General features: G+C 46.1%; 1 protein-coding gene across 9 annotated transcripts in view; it reads left to right on the top strand.

Moving 5' to 3' along the window:
* Positions 1-19,220, top strand: part of pikfyve (phosphoinositide kinase, FYVE finger containing) — a 33,163-nt gene extending 13,943 nt beyond the window's left edge. For 3 of the 9 annotated variants that reach the window (XM_062534333.1, XM_062534332.1, XM_062534331.1), the window contains exons 6-42: positions 221-428; positions 1,568-1,594; positions 1,871-1,960; positions 2,123-2,261; positions 3,430-3,495; positions 3,957-4,114; positions 4,285-4,396; positions 4,547-4,694; positions 5,028-5,189; positions 5,454-5,513; positions 5,607-5,736; positions 6,139-6,319; positions 6,426-6,500; positions 6,603-6,710; positions 7,552-7,692; positions 7,992-8,139; positions 8,473-9,818; positions 10,123-10,223; positions 10,373-10,444; positions 10,601-10,772; positions 10,942-11,120; positions 11,576-11,689; positions 12,017-12,125; positions 12,726-12,880; positions 13,668-13,758; positions 14,294-14,354; positions 14,448-14,585; positions 14,743-14,863; positions 15,232-15,327; positions 15,460-15,543; positions 15,946-16,040; positions 16,331-16,390; positions 16,557-16,733; positions 16,964-17,067; positions 17,517-17,904; positions 18,269-18,343; positions 18,525-19,220. In XM_062534333.1, the coding sequence (XP_062390317.1) occupies positions 221-428; positions 1,568-1,594; positions 1,871-1,960; positions 2,123-2,261; positions 3,430-3,495; positions 3,957-4,114; positions 4,285-4,396; positions 4,547-4,694; positions 5,028-5,189; positions 5,454-5,513; positions 5,607-5,736; positions 6,139-6,319; positions 6,426-6,500; positions 6,603-6,710; positions 7,552-7,692; positions 7,992-8,139; positions 8,473-9,818; positions 10,123-10,223; positions 10,373-10,444; positions 10,601-10,772; positions 10,942-11,120; positions 11,576-11,689; positions 12,017-12,125; positions 12,726-12,880; positions 13,668-13,758; positions 14,294-14,354; positions 14,448-14,585; positions 14,743-14,863; positions 15,232-15,327; positions 15,460-15,543; positions 15,946-16,040; positions 16,331-16,390; positions 16,557-16,733; positions 16,964-17,067; positions 17,517-17,904; positions 18,269-18,343; positions 18,525-18,640 (5,807 nt within the window). In that variant the 3' untranslated portion in view covers positions 18,641-19,220. The remainder of the gene's footprint in view (positions 1-220; positions 429-1,567; positions 1,595-1,870; positions 1,961-2,122; positions 2,262-3,429; positions 3,496-3,956; positions 4,115-4,284; positions 4,397-4,546; positions 4,695-5,027; positions 5,190-5,453; positions 5,514-5,606; positions 5,737-6,138; positions 6,320-6,425; positions 6,501-6,602; positions 6,711-7,551; positions 7,693-7,991; positions 8,140-8,472; positions 9,819-10,122; positions 10,224-10,372; positions 10,445-10,600; positions 10,773-10,941; positions 11,121-11,575; positions 11,690-12,016; positions 12,126-12,725; positions 12,881-13,667; positions 13,759-14,293; positions 14,355-14,447; positions 14,586-14,742; positions 14,864-15,231; positions 15,328-15,459; positions 15,544-15,945; positions 16,041-16,330; positions 16,391-16,556; positions 16,734-16,963; positions 17,068-17,516; positions 17,905-18,268; positions 18,344-18,524) is intronic. The other 6 variants (XM_062534334.1, XM_062534335.1, XM_062534336.1 and 3 more) reach the window with 6 other exon arrangements.
* The last annotated feature ends 194 nt before the right edge of the window (positions 19,221-19,414 follow it).

Below are 19,414 nucleotides of genomic sequence, written 5' to 3'. Positions count from 1 at the left end.
GTGACTGCTAGATAACAAACTGAAAGTATTTTTCTGCTGGTCTGACTTCCTCTTTCTCTGGTGCCTGTGTGCGTCTGTGTGTGTGTGTGTGTGTGTGTGTGTGTGTGTGTGCGCGCATGCGCTTGTGTTTGTGTGTGTGCGCGTGTGCGTGTGTTTGTGTGTGTGTGTGTGTGTGTGTGTTTGTGTGTGTGTGTGTGTTTATGTGCGTGTGTGTGTGTAGGTGATCTTCGCGCCTGTACATACTGCCGTAAGATCGCTCTGAGCTACGCACACTCGACCGACTCGGGCACCATTGGCGAGGACCTGAGCGCCCTGTCAGACTCGCCGGTGTCCGTGTGCGTGCTGGAGCCCAGCGAGCCGCGCACGCCTGTCGGGGGCCGCAAGGCCAGCCGCAACATCTTCCTGGAGGAGGATACCACCTGGCAGAGGTAACACTGAAGCGAAAGCTGAAGCGTGCTGGACGAATGAAGAAGTCTCACTCAGAAGTTGGTCACTCCAACGCCCTGCTCTCCTGCCCATTGGCAGATGACCCTCTTTTGGCCCACTTCCCACAAGGCCTCTCTCACCGGCTTCCTGCCTGGTGACACCAGAGTCAGCCATACCATAGATATTAGAAAGCTAGAAACGGCATTGGAACGTACGTAAATAGCGCCGCCATCTTGGTGAGGGCAACAATCACTGGAGGCCAATGGAGAAACATGTGACTGGAAATCAGTCAGGTGCCAAGCGATGCCCAAGGTGTTTGCCCAAGCAAAATGGCGGCTGCGTTTACGTATGCCACCTAAAAGAAGTCGACGGACAATGTGGTATCTAGCTTTCAAATATCTATGAGCCATACTTGCTACCTGTTTCCTCTTCACATCCCTATCTAAGATTTCTCACATCTGCTTCTAAAAACTCTCAGGCTGAGTGTTGCATTAGACTCAATTTAGACGTTACAGTTAGTGTTACAGTTAATATTGGGGTTTATGCATGCTTACTTAGTCATAGAAGTGTGCCTGACTACTAGGCGCTATTTAACTTTTAATATTTTGGTTCATTTCTCATTTCCCTGGAAATGTACCCTCAGGGACATCATTTTTATGTTCTGCGGATTTGTTTTCTTTGTTGTTAGTTTAGTTCAAGATGCTACATGCATCAATCTTCGTTTTGTGGATGAAAAGCTGGTCCCACTCTTTTTTCCCCTCCCCCTCTAGAGACGGATGATTTGTCTAGGATGATGAGCTTGTTTCACTTGGACCTTCATTTTTAATCTCATTTAAGTTATTGCGGCAAAAATAGGTTTACAGGAAAATCTCATTGCTTTCATGTGATGAATTACGTAAAAACAATAGCGTACTTTTATTTGGGATGATGCAGCCACTTCACTAGTGTGTTGGAGCTTAAAGACAGAACATCCTTAATTTAATTTAAAGTGCATGATTGTTTCAGATGTATCCGTCACAAAAGTAGGCATGTGACACATTACCTTCCACCATTGACTCTCAGCCTATCAATGCCTTCTCCTGCTCTGAACTTGACCTGTCTCAAAATCTCCCCCCCCCCCCTCTCTCTCTCTCTCGCATAGAAAAACTCCCATTGGGATGAGAAAGAAGTGAGTTTGTGTGTCTTTGATTCTGAAAACCTGTAGAAATGTAGAAAACCTGTGAGGTTGTTCTCATCATTGTGATCCTTTGCATGTGATCAATGTTGTTTCATTTGGTTAGATTAATGATATTTTACATAATTGCATGTGTGTGTGTTTGCACAATTTCTCTTGCATAATTGCGTAAGTAATCTGATGTGGATGTGCATGTACATGTATAGTTTTGCCCTTTTTTTACTTTTGTGTAATATTGTGTGTGTGTGTGTCTGTGTGTGTGTGTGTTAGTTTGATCCATCAGGAAACCCAGCCTAGTGGAATGAACTCCAGGTTGACCGGAGTCCAAGAAGACGTGGGAAAGTCTCCCGCAAGGAAGAGGTCCGTATACCTACGTATATATTGACGTGTGTGTGTGCGTGTGTGTGCGTGTGTGTGCAGGTGTGTGTGCACTTGTGCGTGCGTGCGTGCGTGTGCGTGTGTGCGTGCGTATACTGTATACCATGTGTTCTCTAATGTACTATGATTCTCTGCCGTGGCCAGGTCGGCCAGCGTGACCAACCTGTCTCTGGATCGCTCGGGCTCCTCCATGGTGCCCTCGTACGACAGCTCCGTCAGCCCCCAGACCAGCCGTGCCATGCCCAAGCCTGACCACAGCGAGGAGGAAAGGAAGATACTGCTGGTGCGGATGTCTCAGTCTTTTCCTGTATTTCTCCTCTTCTCTGTCTTTCCCTCTCCGTGTATTTCTCTCTGTCTTCCATTCTTTTTGTATCTATTTCATGTCACTCTCCATGTGTCCCTGTGTCTTCTTCTCTCTCTCTTTCTCTCTTTCTCTCTCTCTCTCCTCCTCTGCATCTCCCTTTTCTCTTAATTCTCTTCTTCAATCTTTTTTTGTGTATATTTCTCTGAATCTCTTCTTTCTTTTTCTCTGTCTCTCTTTCTGCTTATCCTTGTCCGCAATGCTAATGATAAGTGTAAAGACCAGTATAAAGCGTCCTCACTGACCAACGACCAGTGGATTTTGATTAGCTGTTAGCATCGCTCACAAAGTTGCTCTGAAAGAAATCCTTCCTAGGTGATGATAATGATCAGATTGTGTGGTGGGGGATGCTATTGTTTATATTAGCTAAAGCCATTCAAAGCTGCAGTTATATATGCTTATATAGTATCCTATATAATGATATGAGTATTCTTTTAGTCACTATGGTCATTGGGCATGGGGCTTATATTATGCCGCACCACCTTTAATCACTGTATCCGGTTGTTAAGTCGTGATGCAATAATGTGCCGACAATTCTTTTATCAGGTCCAACTGGGCCCAGAACGACTGGTTTCTTTTCAGATAGTTAAAGAAAAAAAATCCGCTTCTTTCCATAGACAGTTAAAGAAACGTTTTTTCCATTTCTTTTCCATTGACAGTTAAAGAAATATTTTTTCTCAAACGTTACCTGGACGTTACCTTTTGATTACATCATCTTACTACACAGCTACTTTGTTAGTAGTCAAGCAATACTTTTTATCCCTCACTAAAACGAAGGTGATAGTGACAAGGTTTATAGATTGTGAAAACAGGCTAGCTGAGTTAGTGAACTTTTTTGGATGCAGAAATGACATGTGACATCGGACTTAACAACCAAATTGGTCTCTGTGCACCTTTTATATTCCTCTGTATCACTGAGCCTTTATATGCAGTTTGTGTTTCTACAGTATGTGCATTTTCCAGAGATGTGCTCACTTGCACAAAGGCACATTACCATACCAAAATCACTGAAAGCTGTCTAGAGTCTCTCAATGACAGTAATGGATCACTGACAGTCATGGGCTCCATGAATTCTGTTTCATCATCACAGAGTAGGGCAGGCGTTAATAAAAAGTGGTTTGACCAGAAATTGGAGTGGAAGAAAAGAAAGCTGAGGGTAAGATGGCATGATGGTTGCAACGTCGACATCCATTCGATGCTACCCCTAACTGTGTGTGTGTTGGTTTGGGGAAACTTTCTGTAATCTGCAAGAAGTAATTTTTTGCACGTCTTTGCTTCTAAATAATCTCTCATAGCAATAAGACAAGTTATACCGATCTGTCTGTCTTCGCACATACCTACATTGTAGAACACGTTTTTCATCAACTTTATTCTCAAACAGATCTGAATCTGTGTGCAGTCTGCTTGTACCGCCTGCTGCATTTCCTTTGAGTGTCTCTGTCTCTCACTATACACACTAACACACATATGTATGCTCAGTTTAATACATATCTGGGGGAAACATCTTTCAATGACTTTCTGTCTCCTCTCTGACCTTGTAGTAGTTTCTTTAAGATAATATTTGTAGTGCCAGTCATTGGCATCGCTTGTAAAGGGAGCCTTTGTTTGATCACACAGGACTCGTCCCAGCTCAAAGACCTCTGGAAGAAGATCTGCCACAACAGTACGGGCATGGAGTTTCAGGACCACCGTTATTGGCTGCGGACCTACCCCAACTGCATTGTGGGAAAGGAACTGGTCAACTGGCTTCTGCGGAATGGAACCATTTCGACTAGGTGGGATGCACATTACTCAAGGACTTGATTTTGATTTTGTCAACTTCTGTTGTCCACATCTGTTTTCACAGCCAATAGCGAGGCAGTATAATGTCAAGATTTAAATAGTGACTGAAAGTAGAAGCTTTTGATGTAGAATGATATTCATTCATTTTCCACAACCTCTGTAGAGCCCAAGCCATTGCTATTGGACAGGCTTTAGTGGACGGGCGCTGGCTTGACTGTCTTACCCACCACGATCAGATCTTCCGTGACGAGTATGCTCTTTACCGCCCCCTGCAGGTGAGCCAAAGTAGTCCACAAATAATGGATTCTGATCATCTCTGCTCTGAAACCTGTGGCTCGATGTTAACTTCTGTTTCTCTATGTTCTCCGTCAGTCCAACAATTCATGATGGTGATTTATGTTGATGACATTGTGTTGTTTTTTCAGAACACAGAGTTCTCAGAAACACCGTCTCCAGACAGTGACAGTGTGAACTCTCTAGAAGGCCACTCGGAGCCCTCCTGGTTTAAGGACATTAAGTTTGACGACAGCGACACTGAGCAGCTGGTGGATGAGAACGACTATGCAATGCCCAGTAAGTGTCTGTTTTGTGTATTTTAGTTGGTGCAATTGAGCAAGGCAGTTAACCCCAATTTGGTCCGTGGACAATGTAACAACATGCCCTTGTAATATAATTGATATGTTAGTCACTTTGGAACAAACGTCTGCTAAATGAATAAATGTACATGTACCGTAAATACATCAGGTCCTCTGGTTGTGACCCTTAGCAGTGTTGTGGCGATGAAAGAAAAAGCCCCAAGCATCACATTTCCTTGTGTCCCCAACACTTTGGAATTTCCCTCCTCAAGAAAGAAGAGCGAGAACGTCACTTTTTGCATTCATGTTCCTCCGTTCCTCTTTCCTCAAGGTTCTTCTAGCCCCAGTAAGAGAACGTCAGTGAGCAGTTTTCAGTCTGCGGTGGACAGCGATTCGGCAGCCTCCATCAGCCTCAACATGGAGCAGGACAACGTCAACTTTCACATCAAGAAGCAGTCCAAGTACCCCCACGTGCCTCTGCCTGCCGAGAAAAGTGAGCCACAGCCTCTGTCTGTATTCTTCACATCTCTTGTCATCTCTGAGCTCAGTCTAAAGCAGATATTGTTTGTTCTGAAGCATTCTCTTAGCATTGCGACAGGCCATTGCATTGCTTTACAATTAAAATGCAATGTTGATCATTATGGGAGATGGATGGGTGTTTTTTCTTAAACATTTAATTACTATTATTTTCTTGGATGCGTTATAGAGTACATTTGCAAGCCTGATTTCTGATTCTGACATATCCATTATCTCATAGCTGAGGTCCTAATGTCCGAGGATGGTCAGAACATTTCCATCAGTGATGCCTTCATCAAAGGTAACTTTCATAAGTACAGTATTTGGCAACTTGAGTAACTTGTAGAATGGAGGCCAGTGCGGTGACTTACCATTGGCTCCTCTCCTGTTGTAGAATCCCTGTTTAATCGTCGCGTGGAGGAGAAGGCCAAGGAGATGCTCTTCACTCCGCTGGGGTGGCACCACAGCTCCCTGGACCAGCTCCGAGAGGAGAACGGGGAGAAGAAGGCCATGGAGAGGCTGCTGTAAGTTAGAAGGGATAATTTGCGGTTGGCTGTGGGCAAAGTGGTAAAAGTAGACAGATCTGTAGGCTGTTGTAGACATGGTTGTTGATTGATTCAGATCTTAAAATTAGTCGTTGGCGTGGATCATTTTGGTCATTGGCTATATAAGAAGGAAATAAACTGGAGATCTCTTTTTACATGTGTAAGAATAGGTCATATTATTTCGATGTAAATGTGTTTTAGGCCTCCAACGTCGTCTTCCAGGCAGCACTGCCACCGTCAACTTCAAGGCACCTAAACCCTAACCTTGACCCTAACCCATCCCTGACCCTAGCATCTTCCAGGCAGCTCTGCCTTGAAGGCAACGCTGAGGGCTTAAAACACCATGAAACTGAATGCGCTTCCTGATTTTTTTCTCTGCAGCTCTGCCAACCACAGCCACATGATGGCACTGCTCCAGCAGCTGTTGTACAGCGAGTCGCTGTCGCTGTCCTGGAGAGACATCATTGTGCCCGTGGTTCGGCAGGTGGTGCAGACGGTACGGCCAGACGTGCGCAGCTGCGACGACGACATGGACATCCGCCAGCTGGTCCACATTAAAAAGGTAAGACTCCTGAGATCCCGCAAAAAAAAAAATCTCTCTGGTATTTTAATACCTGGATTTAGACTGATTAGCACTGGTCTCATATTGCTTTTGTCTCTTCCCTCAGGTTTCAGGAGGGAAGAAGTTTGATTCAGGCGTGGTAAATGGTTTTGTGTGTACGAAGAATATTGCCCACAAAAAGGTATAGTGGAATTTCAAAATAATGTTAATACAGCTCCCCTACATTCAACAGTTGTCATTTTAATGGTGCTGATCTTGTATTTCTATGTATTTGTGTGTTCAGATGAACTCCTACATCAAAAACCCCAAGATCTTGCTGCTGAAATGTTCAATTGAATATCTGTACAGAGAAGAAACCAAATTTACTAGTATTGATCCAATAGTCTTACAGGCAAGTACAAAGAAATGGTTTTTTTTAATATATAATTTGGTAGATAATAGACATCAAGATGTAGACACAAGTGTTAAAGGAGAATTCCGGTGTGAAATTGAGCTTAACTGTACCGAAACATGTTAAGGTGTACTCACACGTGTTTTAGACGCACTTTCACTCACCCCCAGCATTCCGAACTCCTCCGTTTTCAGCCTAGCTTACAGTAGGCTTGAATCTATTAGATTGGGCATTACGTAGCCTATGCAGCTAAATCGCTATTTTTAAACCATTAAAAAGGTTCCAAGTAACTCCACACTGCATTGGTTGACTTCTGAGGGTCCTGACATTTAAAACGAGATACTTAGAACTTTGGAAGTGCACAGGAAGTTTATTAAAAAAGACTGTTTATTCAAGCAGTACCTTCATAGAATCTCTCCGCTGGGCGCCATCTTGTGGTGAAGTCGCGATAAGTCGACTGACGAGCACAAACGAACAGGAAAGACAGGGGGACATATTGCAAACATTTTGAGCTTTGTTACTCATCATGCTCATGTAGACAGTATAACTATATATTTCCTATGGAATTACTTTAGCAATATGTTTCACACCGGAATTCTCCTTTAATATTGTAATTTTATTTTATACGTTTATAAGTTTATTATTATTATAGTTTATTTCACTGTTATATCAATGTTTTATTCTTTGCATATAACTGAAATAGTATAATTTAAAACATAGGTAAACAAAGGCCTTGTTATCTATGGGACCCCTCAGACTTCCATCCATTTTTGATGCAAATTGGTCTGTGTCTCCAAATGCCCTCCAATCATAAACCGTGTCTTTCCTACGTCCTCACCAGGAGCGCGAGTTCCTAAAGAACTACGTCCAGCGTATTGTGGACGTGCGGCCGACCCTGGTGCTGGTGGAGAAGACCGTGTCTCGCATCGCTCAAGACATGCTGCTGGAGCACGGCATCACTCTGGTCATCAACATGAAACCTGTGAGTCCCCTCACCTCCCTGCAGGCATCCTGATTCCTGTATCAAAGAGTTATTTACGTTATTTTTTAACGATAATTAGACTGATGAATGTTTGTATTTGTATATCTAATTTTTTTTTTTTAATTTTCAAATTTGTATTTATTATTTATATTTACTTGCTCAAGGGTTAATTAATGTCTTCAGTAGATATACACATTTGTATTTGTATAGCTAAGAAAATTGTTGACAACAACAAATCTTTTTTCAAATGTGTATTTATTATATATTTATTTGTAAATATGAATTCCTCACTTCTACAGCAAGTGCTGGACCGAGTGAGCCGCATGACGCAAGGGGACCTGGTCATGTCCATGGACCAGCTGCTGACCAAGCCTCGGCTGGGCACCTGCCTCAAGTTCTACATGCACTCCTTCCAGCTGGCCAACAGTACGTCCGCTCCCCTCGCGGGTAACACAGGAATTGGGTTTACCTGATTCTTTCTGTGTACTTTGCATGTTTTCTTTTAAAATATATCTATAGATAATACTCTATAGTATATCTCTGCATTCCTGCCTTTTTTAAGGGAAATTTTGTACTTTTCTGTTGTGAAATAGATTAGATCATGTTCTCTGTAAAAAAAAACATTGGCTGTAATTTGATATCGCAAGTTACACTATATAGATTTTGTGCTTTGCCTGATGGATTGTGGTGGGTCATACAAATTCGAGGCCCATTCTAATTTAGTACAAAGTGAAGTTACTTAAATAGCATCCTTTTTCCCCTGTCCTGTCACTGTGACAGATGATCAGAAGACGCTGATGTTTTTCGAGGGCTGCCCCCCTCAACTGGGCTGCACTATTAAACTCCGCGGCGCGTCCGAGTACGAGCTGGCGCGCGTGAAGGACATCATCCGCCTGATGATCTGCGTGGCCTACCACTCGCAGCTGGAGATCTCCTTCCTCATGGACGAGTTCGCCATGCCGCCCAGCCTCACCAAGAGCACCTCCTTCCCCTGCCTGCTGGAGAGCACCACCGGAGAGGAGGAAGAGGAGGAAGAGGAGGAGGAAGAGGATGGTCAGAAAGGGCTGGTCCATGGAAACGGATCCGTGGCTGACCAGAGCGACATCTCCCAGGGCACGGACAGCGACGCGGGGATTCCCGAGTGCGGGAGCTCTCACTCCAGGGTGCAGTCCATGTCCGAGTCGTCGAGCAAGGACCAGGAGAGCCCCAGGGCGGACGCCAACGACACCATCGGCTCGGTCGCCGACAGCGGCGGCACCGACTCGGGCTGCAAGACGTCCACTCCGCTGTCCTTCACCTCCTCCACCCCCGCGTCCTTGCCGCCGCCCTACCTGATCTCCGACCTCGAGGAGCTGGCCGACGAGGAGGGGCTGTCCCGGGCGACCCAAGACGACGCCGGCGGGACGAAGGACGGCACCCTGGTGCACGGCGACGACAACAACGATAACGGCGCCGGCACCGCCACCGGCGCCTCGGGCTCGGACACGCCGCCGACGCGCCTTTTCCGCGACCCGCTCCAGGACGACACGGGGCTGTTTGTCACCGAGCACGTGGCCTCGTCCGACGACCGGCTCAAGACGATCTCGGCGTGCTTCCGGCAGGAGCTGAAGGACATCATCCTGTGCATCTCGCCGTTCGTCACCTTCCGCGAGCCCTTCCTGCTCACTGCGCCCGGCCTGCGCTGCCCGAGCCGCGACTACTTCCCCGAGCACGTGTACCTCTCGCCGCTCCTCAACAAGGACTTCAAGGAGCTGGACGGACGCCGCAAGAGGCAGCTGCTGAAGGAGTCCGTCGGCGGGGCGACGTCGGCGGGGTCCGGCACGCCCGGGGCGTCGCTGACCAACGGCGTCGGTGGCGGCGGCGGCGGGGGGCCGCGCCCTATCCAGGTGCTGCCCTCGCATCCGCTGACCAGCACGCGCATCGCCGAGCAGGTGAGCTGCAGCCAGGACCTGGCGCGCATGCTGGCCGACTACCGGGCGCAGGGCGGGCGCATCCGCCAGCGGGACGACCCCTTCTCCAACCCCCAGCAGCAGGTCAGGGAGAGCCACAGCTCCAGGGCGCCGGTCAAGGCCGACAGCGAGGAGGAGAAGTCGACAGGGCAGACGGACATCACCTGGGCCACCAAGGTGAGAGAAGTTTTCAACACGGGGGTCTTAAACTCACACAAACACAGTGTGTGTGTGTGTGTGTGTGTGTGTGTGTGTGTGTGTGTGTGTGTGTGTGTGTGTGTGTGTGTGTGTGTGTGTCGGGCGAGAGTCACATGTGAAAATGCACAGCTAATCTTATCCACTACTAATCTAATCAATACACATTTACCTTGCCAAGGGTAATTTTAGCTCAACCGTCATGAGCATGTTATGAACAAAAAAGACTGTTCTATTTCTCTGTTATATTTAATTTGCTCATGCTCTTATCCATATGTTTATGCAGCTGGACTGCCTGAACCCCATCAATCATCAGCGTTTGTGCGTGCTCTTCAGCAGCTCATCCGCGCAGTCCAGCAACGCACCCAACCCCTGCGTCAGCCCCTGGTAAACCCCACTTCTCACGAGCTTGTTTTTTTCTAGTTTTGCTCGTAAACTCCTATTTGGATCTGTATAGTACATTGGTATGGCTGAGTAATGTCATAGGATGCCAAACTTTGCCTTGTTGAGTTCACATCTCTAATTTATTCTTACAGGATTGTGACAATGGAATTCTATGGAAAGAATGACTTGACTCTTGGTATCTTTTTGGAGAGATACTGTTTTAGGTAAAAAATGATTGTCCACGTGTTTAACTAAAGTTTTTGTGACGCCTACATAAAGTAACAACATATTACTATTGTCCTTTCTGCTATCATCCTGATTTCCTCTGACTGAGTCTCTCTCTCTCTGTCTTTCTGTCTGTCTGTCTGTGTGGGACATAGGCCTTCTTACCAGTGCCCTAGTATGTTCTGTGAAACTCCCATGGTACACCATATTCGGCGTTTTGTGCATGGCAACGGCTGTGTCCAGATTGTCCTCAAAGAGCTGGATTCACCTGTGCCGGGCTACCAGCACACCATCCTCAATTACTCCTGGTGCCGCATCTGCAAACAGGTAACAACTACTCCATAAAGATAGACGTTTATTTTGAAGATTATTTTGAAGCATAGATACTAATCTTAGGAACTGTTATTTGCTCTCTCTCTCGCTCTCTCTCTCTCTCTCTTCTTTCTTTCTTTCTCTCTCTCTCTCAATCTCTCTATCTCTCTCTACCTCTTAAAAGGTGACCCCAGTGGTACCCCTGTCCAATGACTCCTGGTCCATGTCTTTTGCCAAATACCTGGAGCTGCGTTTCTACGGACACCAGTACACGCGCCGTGCCAACGCTGAGCCCTGTGGCCACTCCATCCACAAGGACTACCACCAGTACTTCTCCTACAATCAGATGGTGGCCTCCTTCAGGTAAGCCTCCTCCTTATTTATTATAAATAAATGTAATTTTGTTATGTCAAACACTCATAAGTAGTAATTATTTGAGGTTTAATCTGGTGTTCGATATGATTTATTCTTCTCTGATGGGTGCGACAAAGGTATTAAATTTCACTTGAAATGGCATTAAAAAGGTCTTAAAAAGTCTTAAATTTAGGTTTAACAAACCTGGGGGTACCCTGTTATACTCTCTTATGTCCTCTTGTTATGAGCTAGCACTACCTGCTGTTGGATACAACTGAAGCTTTTATACACATTTTCACTTGCTTGGTCTATCATGTGAAGTGGTGAAATTAAATTGGTTAGTTTTGTCTTTAGAGCTAATCAATCAAAATAACTTGATTTGACAAACCCATAGTAGACAGTGTTGTTCACGATGCCTATTTGTACTGAAGCCAAGGATATCTCCTGATCTGTCTTCCCTTTAGCTACATACCAGTGCGCCTTCTGGAGATTTGCCTGCCTCCTCAGAAGATCATCATCAGGAACCAGGGGCCCTCTAAAACCTGCATGCACCAGGACCTCAAGGACTTCCTCCTGAAGTGAGACTCTCCAGTAGCATCTCGCATGATATTTCAAATGTTCGGGTGGTTCTTCATTCGTGATGCTTCCTTTTTCTTTTGTTTGCCTTAGTTATTTTTAATACCATTGTGGGTTTTTTTTGCCTCTGTGAGTTTCATGAACTCTCCATCATGTGCTTTATTTCATCTGCCTGGAATGTTGTATTTTTGTAGTTTTAGTTGCTAACTACGCTTGAATCCGTTGATTCAATTTTTTTTCTTGTGTAGAATGTTGTAAAGCACGTACAACTTTTGTGTCAAAATGTGCTATAAACTGAAATGCTCAGACCTGATGTCCTCTCCACCCAGGGTATCTCAAGTTTATCTGGCCATAGATGACCGCCTCACCTCCCTGAAGACGGACACCTTCAGCAAGACCCGAGAGGAGAAGATGGAAGATCTGTTTGCACAGAAAGATGTAAGTATACACCTCTGCAAAGCAGCACATCGTCCAATCCATGCATGGTGAAAACATATATGGCTGACACAGTTCACTCTGCATTGTGATGAAATGAAGACTTTCTGAATGAATACTGGTCATAAAGTACTCGCAGGCTGGGTTGTTTCAGGTTGCCTTCGAATTACATACTGTACATCATTGTCATTGTTACGGGACAAATGATAGTGGTTAGTGAGTAGCGAAGTTCACCCGTCAGTTTAAAGTGCTCTGGGTGCCTTGAGTAGTGCTATGCAAATGCAAAGTGTTGTTGGTGGGTTGAAATTGACTTGTTGATTTTGGCACAGACATGTTGCTTTAAGCACAGTGCATAAGTCCTGCAAGCATCTGAATTGTGTGTGTGTGTGGTGTGTGTTGTGTGTTGTGTGTTGTGTGTTGTGTGTTGTGTGTTGTGTGTTGTGTGTGTTGTGTGTGTTGTGTGTGTTGTGTGTGTTGTGTGTGTTGTGTGTGTTGTGTGTGTTGTGTGTGTTGTGTGTGTTGTGTGTGTTGTGTGTGTTGTGTGTGGTGTGTGTGGTGTGTGTGTGTGTGTGTGTGTGTGTGTGTGTGTGTGTGTGTGTGTAGATGGAGGAGGCAGAGCTGCGCGGCTGGATCGAGAAGCTGCAGGGCCGTCTGCAGGCCACAGGGCTGGAGTCCCCACAGCAGCTGCAGGTGGTGCTGGAGTCCGTGGTGGTGAAGAAGCAGAGCCTCTGTGAGACCCTGCAGTCCTGGAACAGCCGGTGAGTCCCGTCGCCATCCCACAACTGCACACTGAGGAGGATTTGTGTTATAATACACTACTCACAAAAAGTCAGGGATATTCAGCTTTTGAGTGAAATTTCAGCATAAAAGCCACTGTAACCTTTACAGGTGAAGTTAATGTGACCTTCTCATTAAACATTAAATTTCACCCGAAAGCCAAATATCCCTAGCTTTTTGTGAGTGGTGTATATCATAAACACAACATATAAATTGTGTCATATTGTACGATAAACAAAACGTTAAGTCTAAATAAAGCTGAATAAACAAATAGGCCAAATCAGTTTTCTAATTTAACTCTGTAATCACAAACACTGATAAATCCTCTCCATGCTCCACATGATGGCTATAACGCATGCGTGAGAACTTTGCTTTCTGAAAGACTTCACACTTTACCCAGCATTTGAATTGGGGGCCCATACAGTAAGTTTGGCGGTGTATAAGGGCCTGTTGGTTCTGAATGTACGTGTGCTCTGTTGGGTGAGCCCGTAAGGGACATTCGAGTGATGAGTAATGTGTTGTGTCTAAAGTAGGGTTCAGACCAAAGCTTCCAGACGAGAAAAGAGTCCAGACGAGTCGCGATGTTCTCAAACCTTGCAACTGCGACTAAACATGTTGAATGCTCTGCGACAGCTTACGACGGCCTGCAACTACTTGCAACATTTAATTCACACCGCTGCAACTCGGTCTCGTCGCGTCGGGAGTCTTTGGTGTGAATTGGGCTTGAGGAACATGCCAGTGATGTGTAATGTGTTGTGTCTCTTTCAGACTGCAGGACCTGTTCCATCAGGAGAAGGGGAGGAAGCGTCTGTCAGTCCCACCCAGTCCAGGGAGACACCGGCAGACTGAGGACAGCAAGGTCAGGACAGGACAGTACAGGCCTCAGGGTCTACATATGAGCCACTCCGTTTGCGGAGCGTAAAAACAGTTTTTGACCTGTGGTCAGATTTTTTTTGGAATATATACGTGCCGCCATCACGTCGGGAGTAGCCAGATCCATTGATTATATATGATTTTAAAAACTTTTTTTACCAAAAATGTCTTTACCATGTTGTAAGTCGCTTTGGTTTAAAAGCATCAGCCAAATGCAATGCTATGTAACGTAATGTAAACAAAGGTAGCTGTTGCAGCAGACGTTCAACGCACAGAACGCTTCAGTTAATGTACCCGGTGTTGCCTCCCTGTTACTTTAGTGTTGTGTTTGGTGCTGTTGGCTCTCAGCCTGCTTTTAATTTAATAAACTGCAGACATCAGCAGATGTTTATCTTTTGAGTAATTTCTGATGAGGGGTGTTGGGAATGCTTTGTCTGCATGTGATCTGGACTTTCTGGTCATACTGTAGCGGATGACATTTTTTGGCCAGTGTTTACAGTTTACTGTTTCTTTGTCCTCAGACGAGCGCACTGGAGTCCTCACCCCGAAACCCCTCCCCTATGGTCCAGAATGGAGATAAGGGTGAGAGCATTGGCTGAACCATTGGAGACCTGTATTCTGATTGGCCATTGTCCTATGACTGACAGATGGTGTTTTCATTGTTGTCTGTTCCAGAGGATCGTCACCTGAGCACACTGCCCTCCACCTCCGGCTCCACATCCCTTGCACTGCCGTCTCCTGGAGACACTGGCTCCGAGATCGTCACCGCAGGACCCTCCTTTGCTGACCAGGACTCTGTCAGCATCCCAGAAGGTAAACACACACACACACACACACACAATGTCATGCACATAGTGCATACATGATTTATGATTTATGACAAGTTTATGCCCACCATATCAAGACTTGTATACACATGCCTATTTAATTCGCTGCTAATATGAAGAGACATTCTCTTCTTGGTTTTCAGATGTGTTTGACGGACACCAGTTGGGCAGCAGTGACAGCCAAGTGAAGGAGAAGTCCACCATGAAAACCATTCTGGCCAACCTGCTACCTGGCAACAGCTACAACCCCATCCCCTTTCCTTTGTGAGCATGAACACGTCTCTCACGCCAGTGCTACGTCGGGTCCGCAACTGAAGCGTTCCGTTGGCGATGCATTGAAATAGTTTTAGAAGACTGGTCTATTGTTATCGTATTAAATGCTAAATGCACCGCTATCACGTCTGAAGTAACCAGTTTGTTTGATGACAGTGGAAGGTAATTGTTGCAATAGACGCTGCGCCAACAGAACGCTTCAGTTACATTCCCTGTGCAGCCTCCTATTTAGTCATTCAGCCATTCTGCTTTCTTTTAAAATAATACAAATTTGACTGCACTTAGCTCACTTTGGGATTCAGCCCTTGAGAAATAACCTGTGAACCTGTAACGAGCTGATGTCTCCCATGTTTTGGCAGCGACCCAGACAAGCACTACCTGATGTACGAGCACGAGCGCGTCCCCATCGCTGTGTGTGAGCGCGAGCCCAGCTCCATCATCGCCTTCGCCCTCAGGTAAACCCTTCCACCCCCTCTCTCTCCACACACCCCCACACCCAGAGCTCCTTAATCACGACTGTCCAGAGCAGCGCTTACTTCCGTGTGGTCTCCGACTGACGACTGACCCTGTTCTCTGGACTCGTTTAGTTGTAAGGAGTACAAGACCGCGCTGGAGGAGCTCGCTAAAACCACAGCAAAGCCAGGCAGCGAGGAGCCCATGCAGACCAGCAGGTACACTTTTGTTATTTTTTATTTGTTTGTTTATTTAAAATGGACAATGAACATCAATTGGCATTTTTTGTTTACACTCAGAATGTAAATGTGCCTAATTTTCATCTGTAGTGCCTTGTTTTTAGGAACGTTAGTTTATATAGCTACCATTACATTATTAGATTATCATATTATCCTTATTTTGTCAGTGTGTAACCATATTGAAAGAGACCTCTTGACATTTACTTATGTAATGGGGTGAATGAGTTGGTAGCATACAAAATGTGCAGACATGTTGAAATACTGCAGGGTAAGCTCCTAGCTCACCACAGTGTCCGTCTCCATGAAAGTGTCCACTGAGGTCAACATGCTGCTTTATTAAAGACTTACCTACTCCTATGCTTGATCTTTCTTCGTCTGCAGTGCTGGAGAGAGTCGTGCAAAGAGTAGCCCTGCAAAGCCCAACGAGTCCATCTCCTCTACGATCGGACGCATCACTGTAGACGCAGACCCTCTGAGTGAGTGCGCTAACACTAACACTACTGCAGCCATACTTTTGGTGTCTGAATCTAGAGCTGGAAGGCAGTGGTGCAGCAGTGGGGCCTGTCCTCCATGTGCCCTCAGCTGGGGAACATCAGCTTGACTTTTTCTCCCTTGAGTTCTCCTCAAAATATCAGTGCTGTAAGATATTTCCTTAATATCTCTCTCATTCTCTCTCTATCTCTCTCTCTCTTTCTTTCTTTTTTTCTTTCTTTCTTTCTTCTTTCTCTCTCTCTCTCTCTCTCTCTCTCTCCCTCTCTGGTAACAGAAGAGTCAGATGGAGGAGACAAACAGAAGAAGCAAGCGGGCAACCCTCACATTGAGCTCCGTAAGCACATACTGTACACACACACACACCTCTCTCCTTCACACACATTAACGGTCCTGATCCATCCCTTTCTCTTAAAAGACACTTGTGGCTTGCTTTCACTGCTGCCCTTGTGAAAGTGCTGTGGTGTGTAAGCTGCGTATCTCTTTGTCCCATCGGCCCACAGAGTTCTCCGATGCCAACGCCAAGTTCTACTGCCGGATCTACTACGCGGAGGAGTTCCACAAGATGCGGGACGAGATCATGGAGAGCACGGAGGAGGACTTTGTGCGCTCGCTGTCCCACTGCGTCAACTGGCAGGCCCGTGGTGGCAAGTCTGGAGCCGTCTTCTACGCCACTGAAGGTGAGTGACCTCTGTCTGGCCATTGTCTGTCTGATTGACACCCATACTCTGTGTGTGTGTGTGTGTGTGTGTGTGTGTGTGTGTGTGTGTGTGTGTGTGTGTGTGTGTGTGTGTGTGTGTGTGTGTGTGTGTCCTGATGACTGAAATGTAGATAACAAATTTCCCCTTGTTGTGTGTGCCGATGTTGCAGCATAATTCTTTTGTCCACCTGCCCTCCTCTCTCTTTCTAGATGACCGCTTCATTCTGAAACAGATGCCCCGGCTGGAGGTGCAGTCCTTCCTGGACTTTGCTCCGCACTACTTCACCTACATCACGGGCGCAGTGCAGCAGAAGGTTGGGGCGCTTTGCAAGCATTTACAGCATCTCCGTAACCATGGAAATGACCTTAGCACTTTATTTATGAGAGTAACCCTATCATGGAAATGGAAATAAAATCAGCAATGTTACTAGTTGCTAGCAGGCATAGGTGTCATTATGCTAATATGCACATACACACACACACACACACACACACACACACACACACACACACACACACACACACACACACACACACACACACACACACACACACACACACACACACAGATCTGTTTTATAGTAAGTTCACATGAGAGAAATGTGAACTTACTAACAATTTACCTCCTCTATGAGGTTGAATGCACTTGGGCATATTACATTTCACAATGTTATTATTATTAATAATAATAACAAAAATAATAATAATAATATTTTTTATGTATAGCACTTAACTGTCACTCCTCTCCCCCTGTGCCCCGTAGCGTCCCACTGCCTTGGCCAAGATCCTGGGCGTGTACCGCATCGGCTACAAGAACTCCCAGAACAACACGGAGAAGAAGCTGGACCTGCTGGTCATGGAGAACCTGTTCTACGGCCGCAAGATGGCGCAGGTGTTCGACCTGAAGGGCTCGCTGCGGAACCGCAACGTGAAGACGGAACAGGGCAAGGAGAGCTGCGAGGTGCTGCTGGACGAGAACCTGCTCAAGCTGGTGCACGACAACCCGCTGTACATCCGCTCGCACTGCAAGGCCATCCTGCGCGCCGCCATCCACAGCGACGCCTACTTCCTGTCCAGCCACCTCATCATCGACTACTCGCTGCTGGTGGGTCGCGATGACACCACCGACCAGCTGGTGGTGGGCATTATCGGTAAGGCACAGTACCTCGCCAGTTAGGGCGGCTGTTAATTCAGTGAACATTTTTCGTCAGATTCAGTGAATTGTTCCTGCATGTGCTCAAAGAAACTGATTTTTCTACACATGCCTGCGTCTGTAATTGGGAAACTAGCATGCAAGCTCAGACTTAACTCCATACTTCATGCCATGCTTAGCTCCAGACCATCAACATGTTGCTCTAGGAGTATAGGCAGCCCAGTACAGCAGTGTTTCCTTATCTTTTATTGGAGTATTTTAAATATGTTTATTTAATCCACCTTTCTTGATAGGGAAGTAGATCTGTTGTCTTCTCACCGTTTTTATCCTAACATGTCGGCATCTTTTCACTCATTTCCCAGATTATATTCGCACTTTCACCTGGGACAAGAAACTGGAGATGGTGGTCAAGTCCACAGGCATCCTTGGTGGCCAAGGTACCCCCCCTCTTCCCTTTACTTCCTATTGTCCCACTATTCAACATTCAGACATTTCTAACTGCCTAGAAGTGACGTCCACCGTCTGTGATCAATAATCACCTCTGATTATCCTGATAATCACCGATGATTTCTATACTAGTCACGTCTGACCCATGCACATCACTTATCTGTGTTCCAGGTAAGATGCCCACGGTGGTGTCCCCCGAGCTGTACCGCGCCCGCTTCTGTGAGGCCATGGACAAGTACTTCCTCATGGTGCCAGATCACTGGACGGGGCTCGGGGTGAACTGCTGAGGCAGAGACCAGGACGGCGGGAGTGTGTGGGGGGGGTGGAACGGGGAATGGGGTGCAGAAGGTGTAACAGTTGCCAACAACTCTCTCCCCAACGCAACGACCCTGGAGACAGGAGTCCCCCCTCCCGTCCCGCCTAGCACACTGGACCTCACGTGACCGTGTTGGGACAGATTACAGTATGCCCAGCCCCCAGAGTTCAGCTCACAAACTGCCAGTGCCTCAGCCACAGACACTCGATGACAAACGGTGCCACAGATGTACGTGAGTCGGGACGGTTTCAGAGGGTGTACGGACACACACACACACACACACACACACACACACACACACACACACACACACTTACGGAGACACGGACATAAGTATTTATGGGATCCTTGTGAGTTCCTTGTCTAGTTGTGTTGTACATTTCAGTCACTTTGATTGTGCCAACACGGATGTTTGGCTTTCCCTCACGATTGCACTGAAGACAGCTGTTGACACGTTAGGCTGTATGTAGTATTGTGTTTTAAACTAATGATAAAGAACGCTGTACGTTTTGTCATACATGTAAAGAGATTATGTAATTAAATAATATTAACACAGACTTTCACAGTTTGCTCCTTTTCCCACCTACCTACGGATGTTTGGTATGAATTATTACATGAATGGCATGTAGTTGGAGTTCATAATGCTAGACAAGGTTTGTTTCCTAAATCTAAATCTACTAATATACAATAAATCACACAAGAAGTTGTAGGGAAGAGTTCAGACAAGGATAACGAATTGCTCGTG

This window comes from Sardina pilchardus, chromosome 4 (assembly GCF_963854185.1).
Source record: "Sardina pilchardus chromosome 4, fSarPil1.1, whole genome shotgun sequence".
In the NCBI taxonomy this organism is placed as follows: Eukaryota; Metazoa; Chordata; class Actinopteri; order Clupeiformes; family Clupeidae; genus Sardina; species Sardina pilchardus.
Note: the sequence above shows the minus strand (reverse complement) of the source record. Positions and strands in the feature narration are given on the sequence as shown.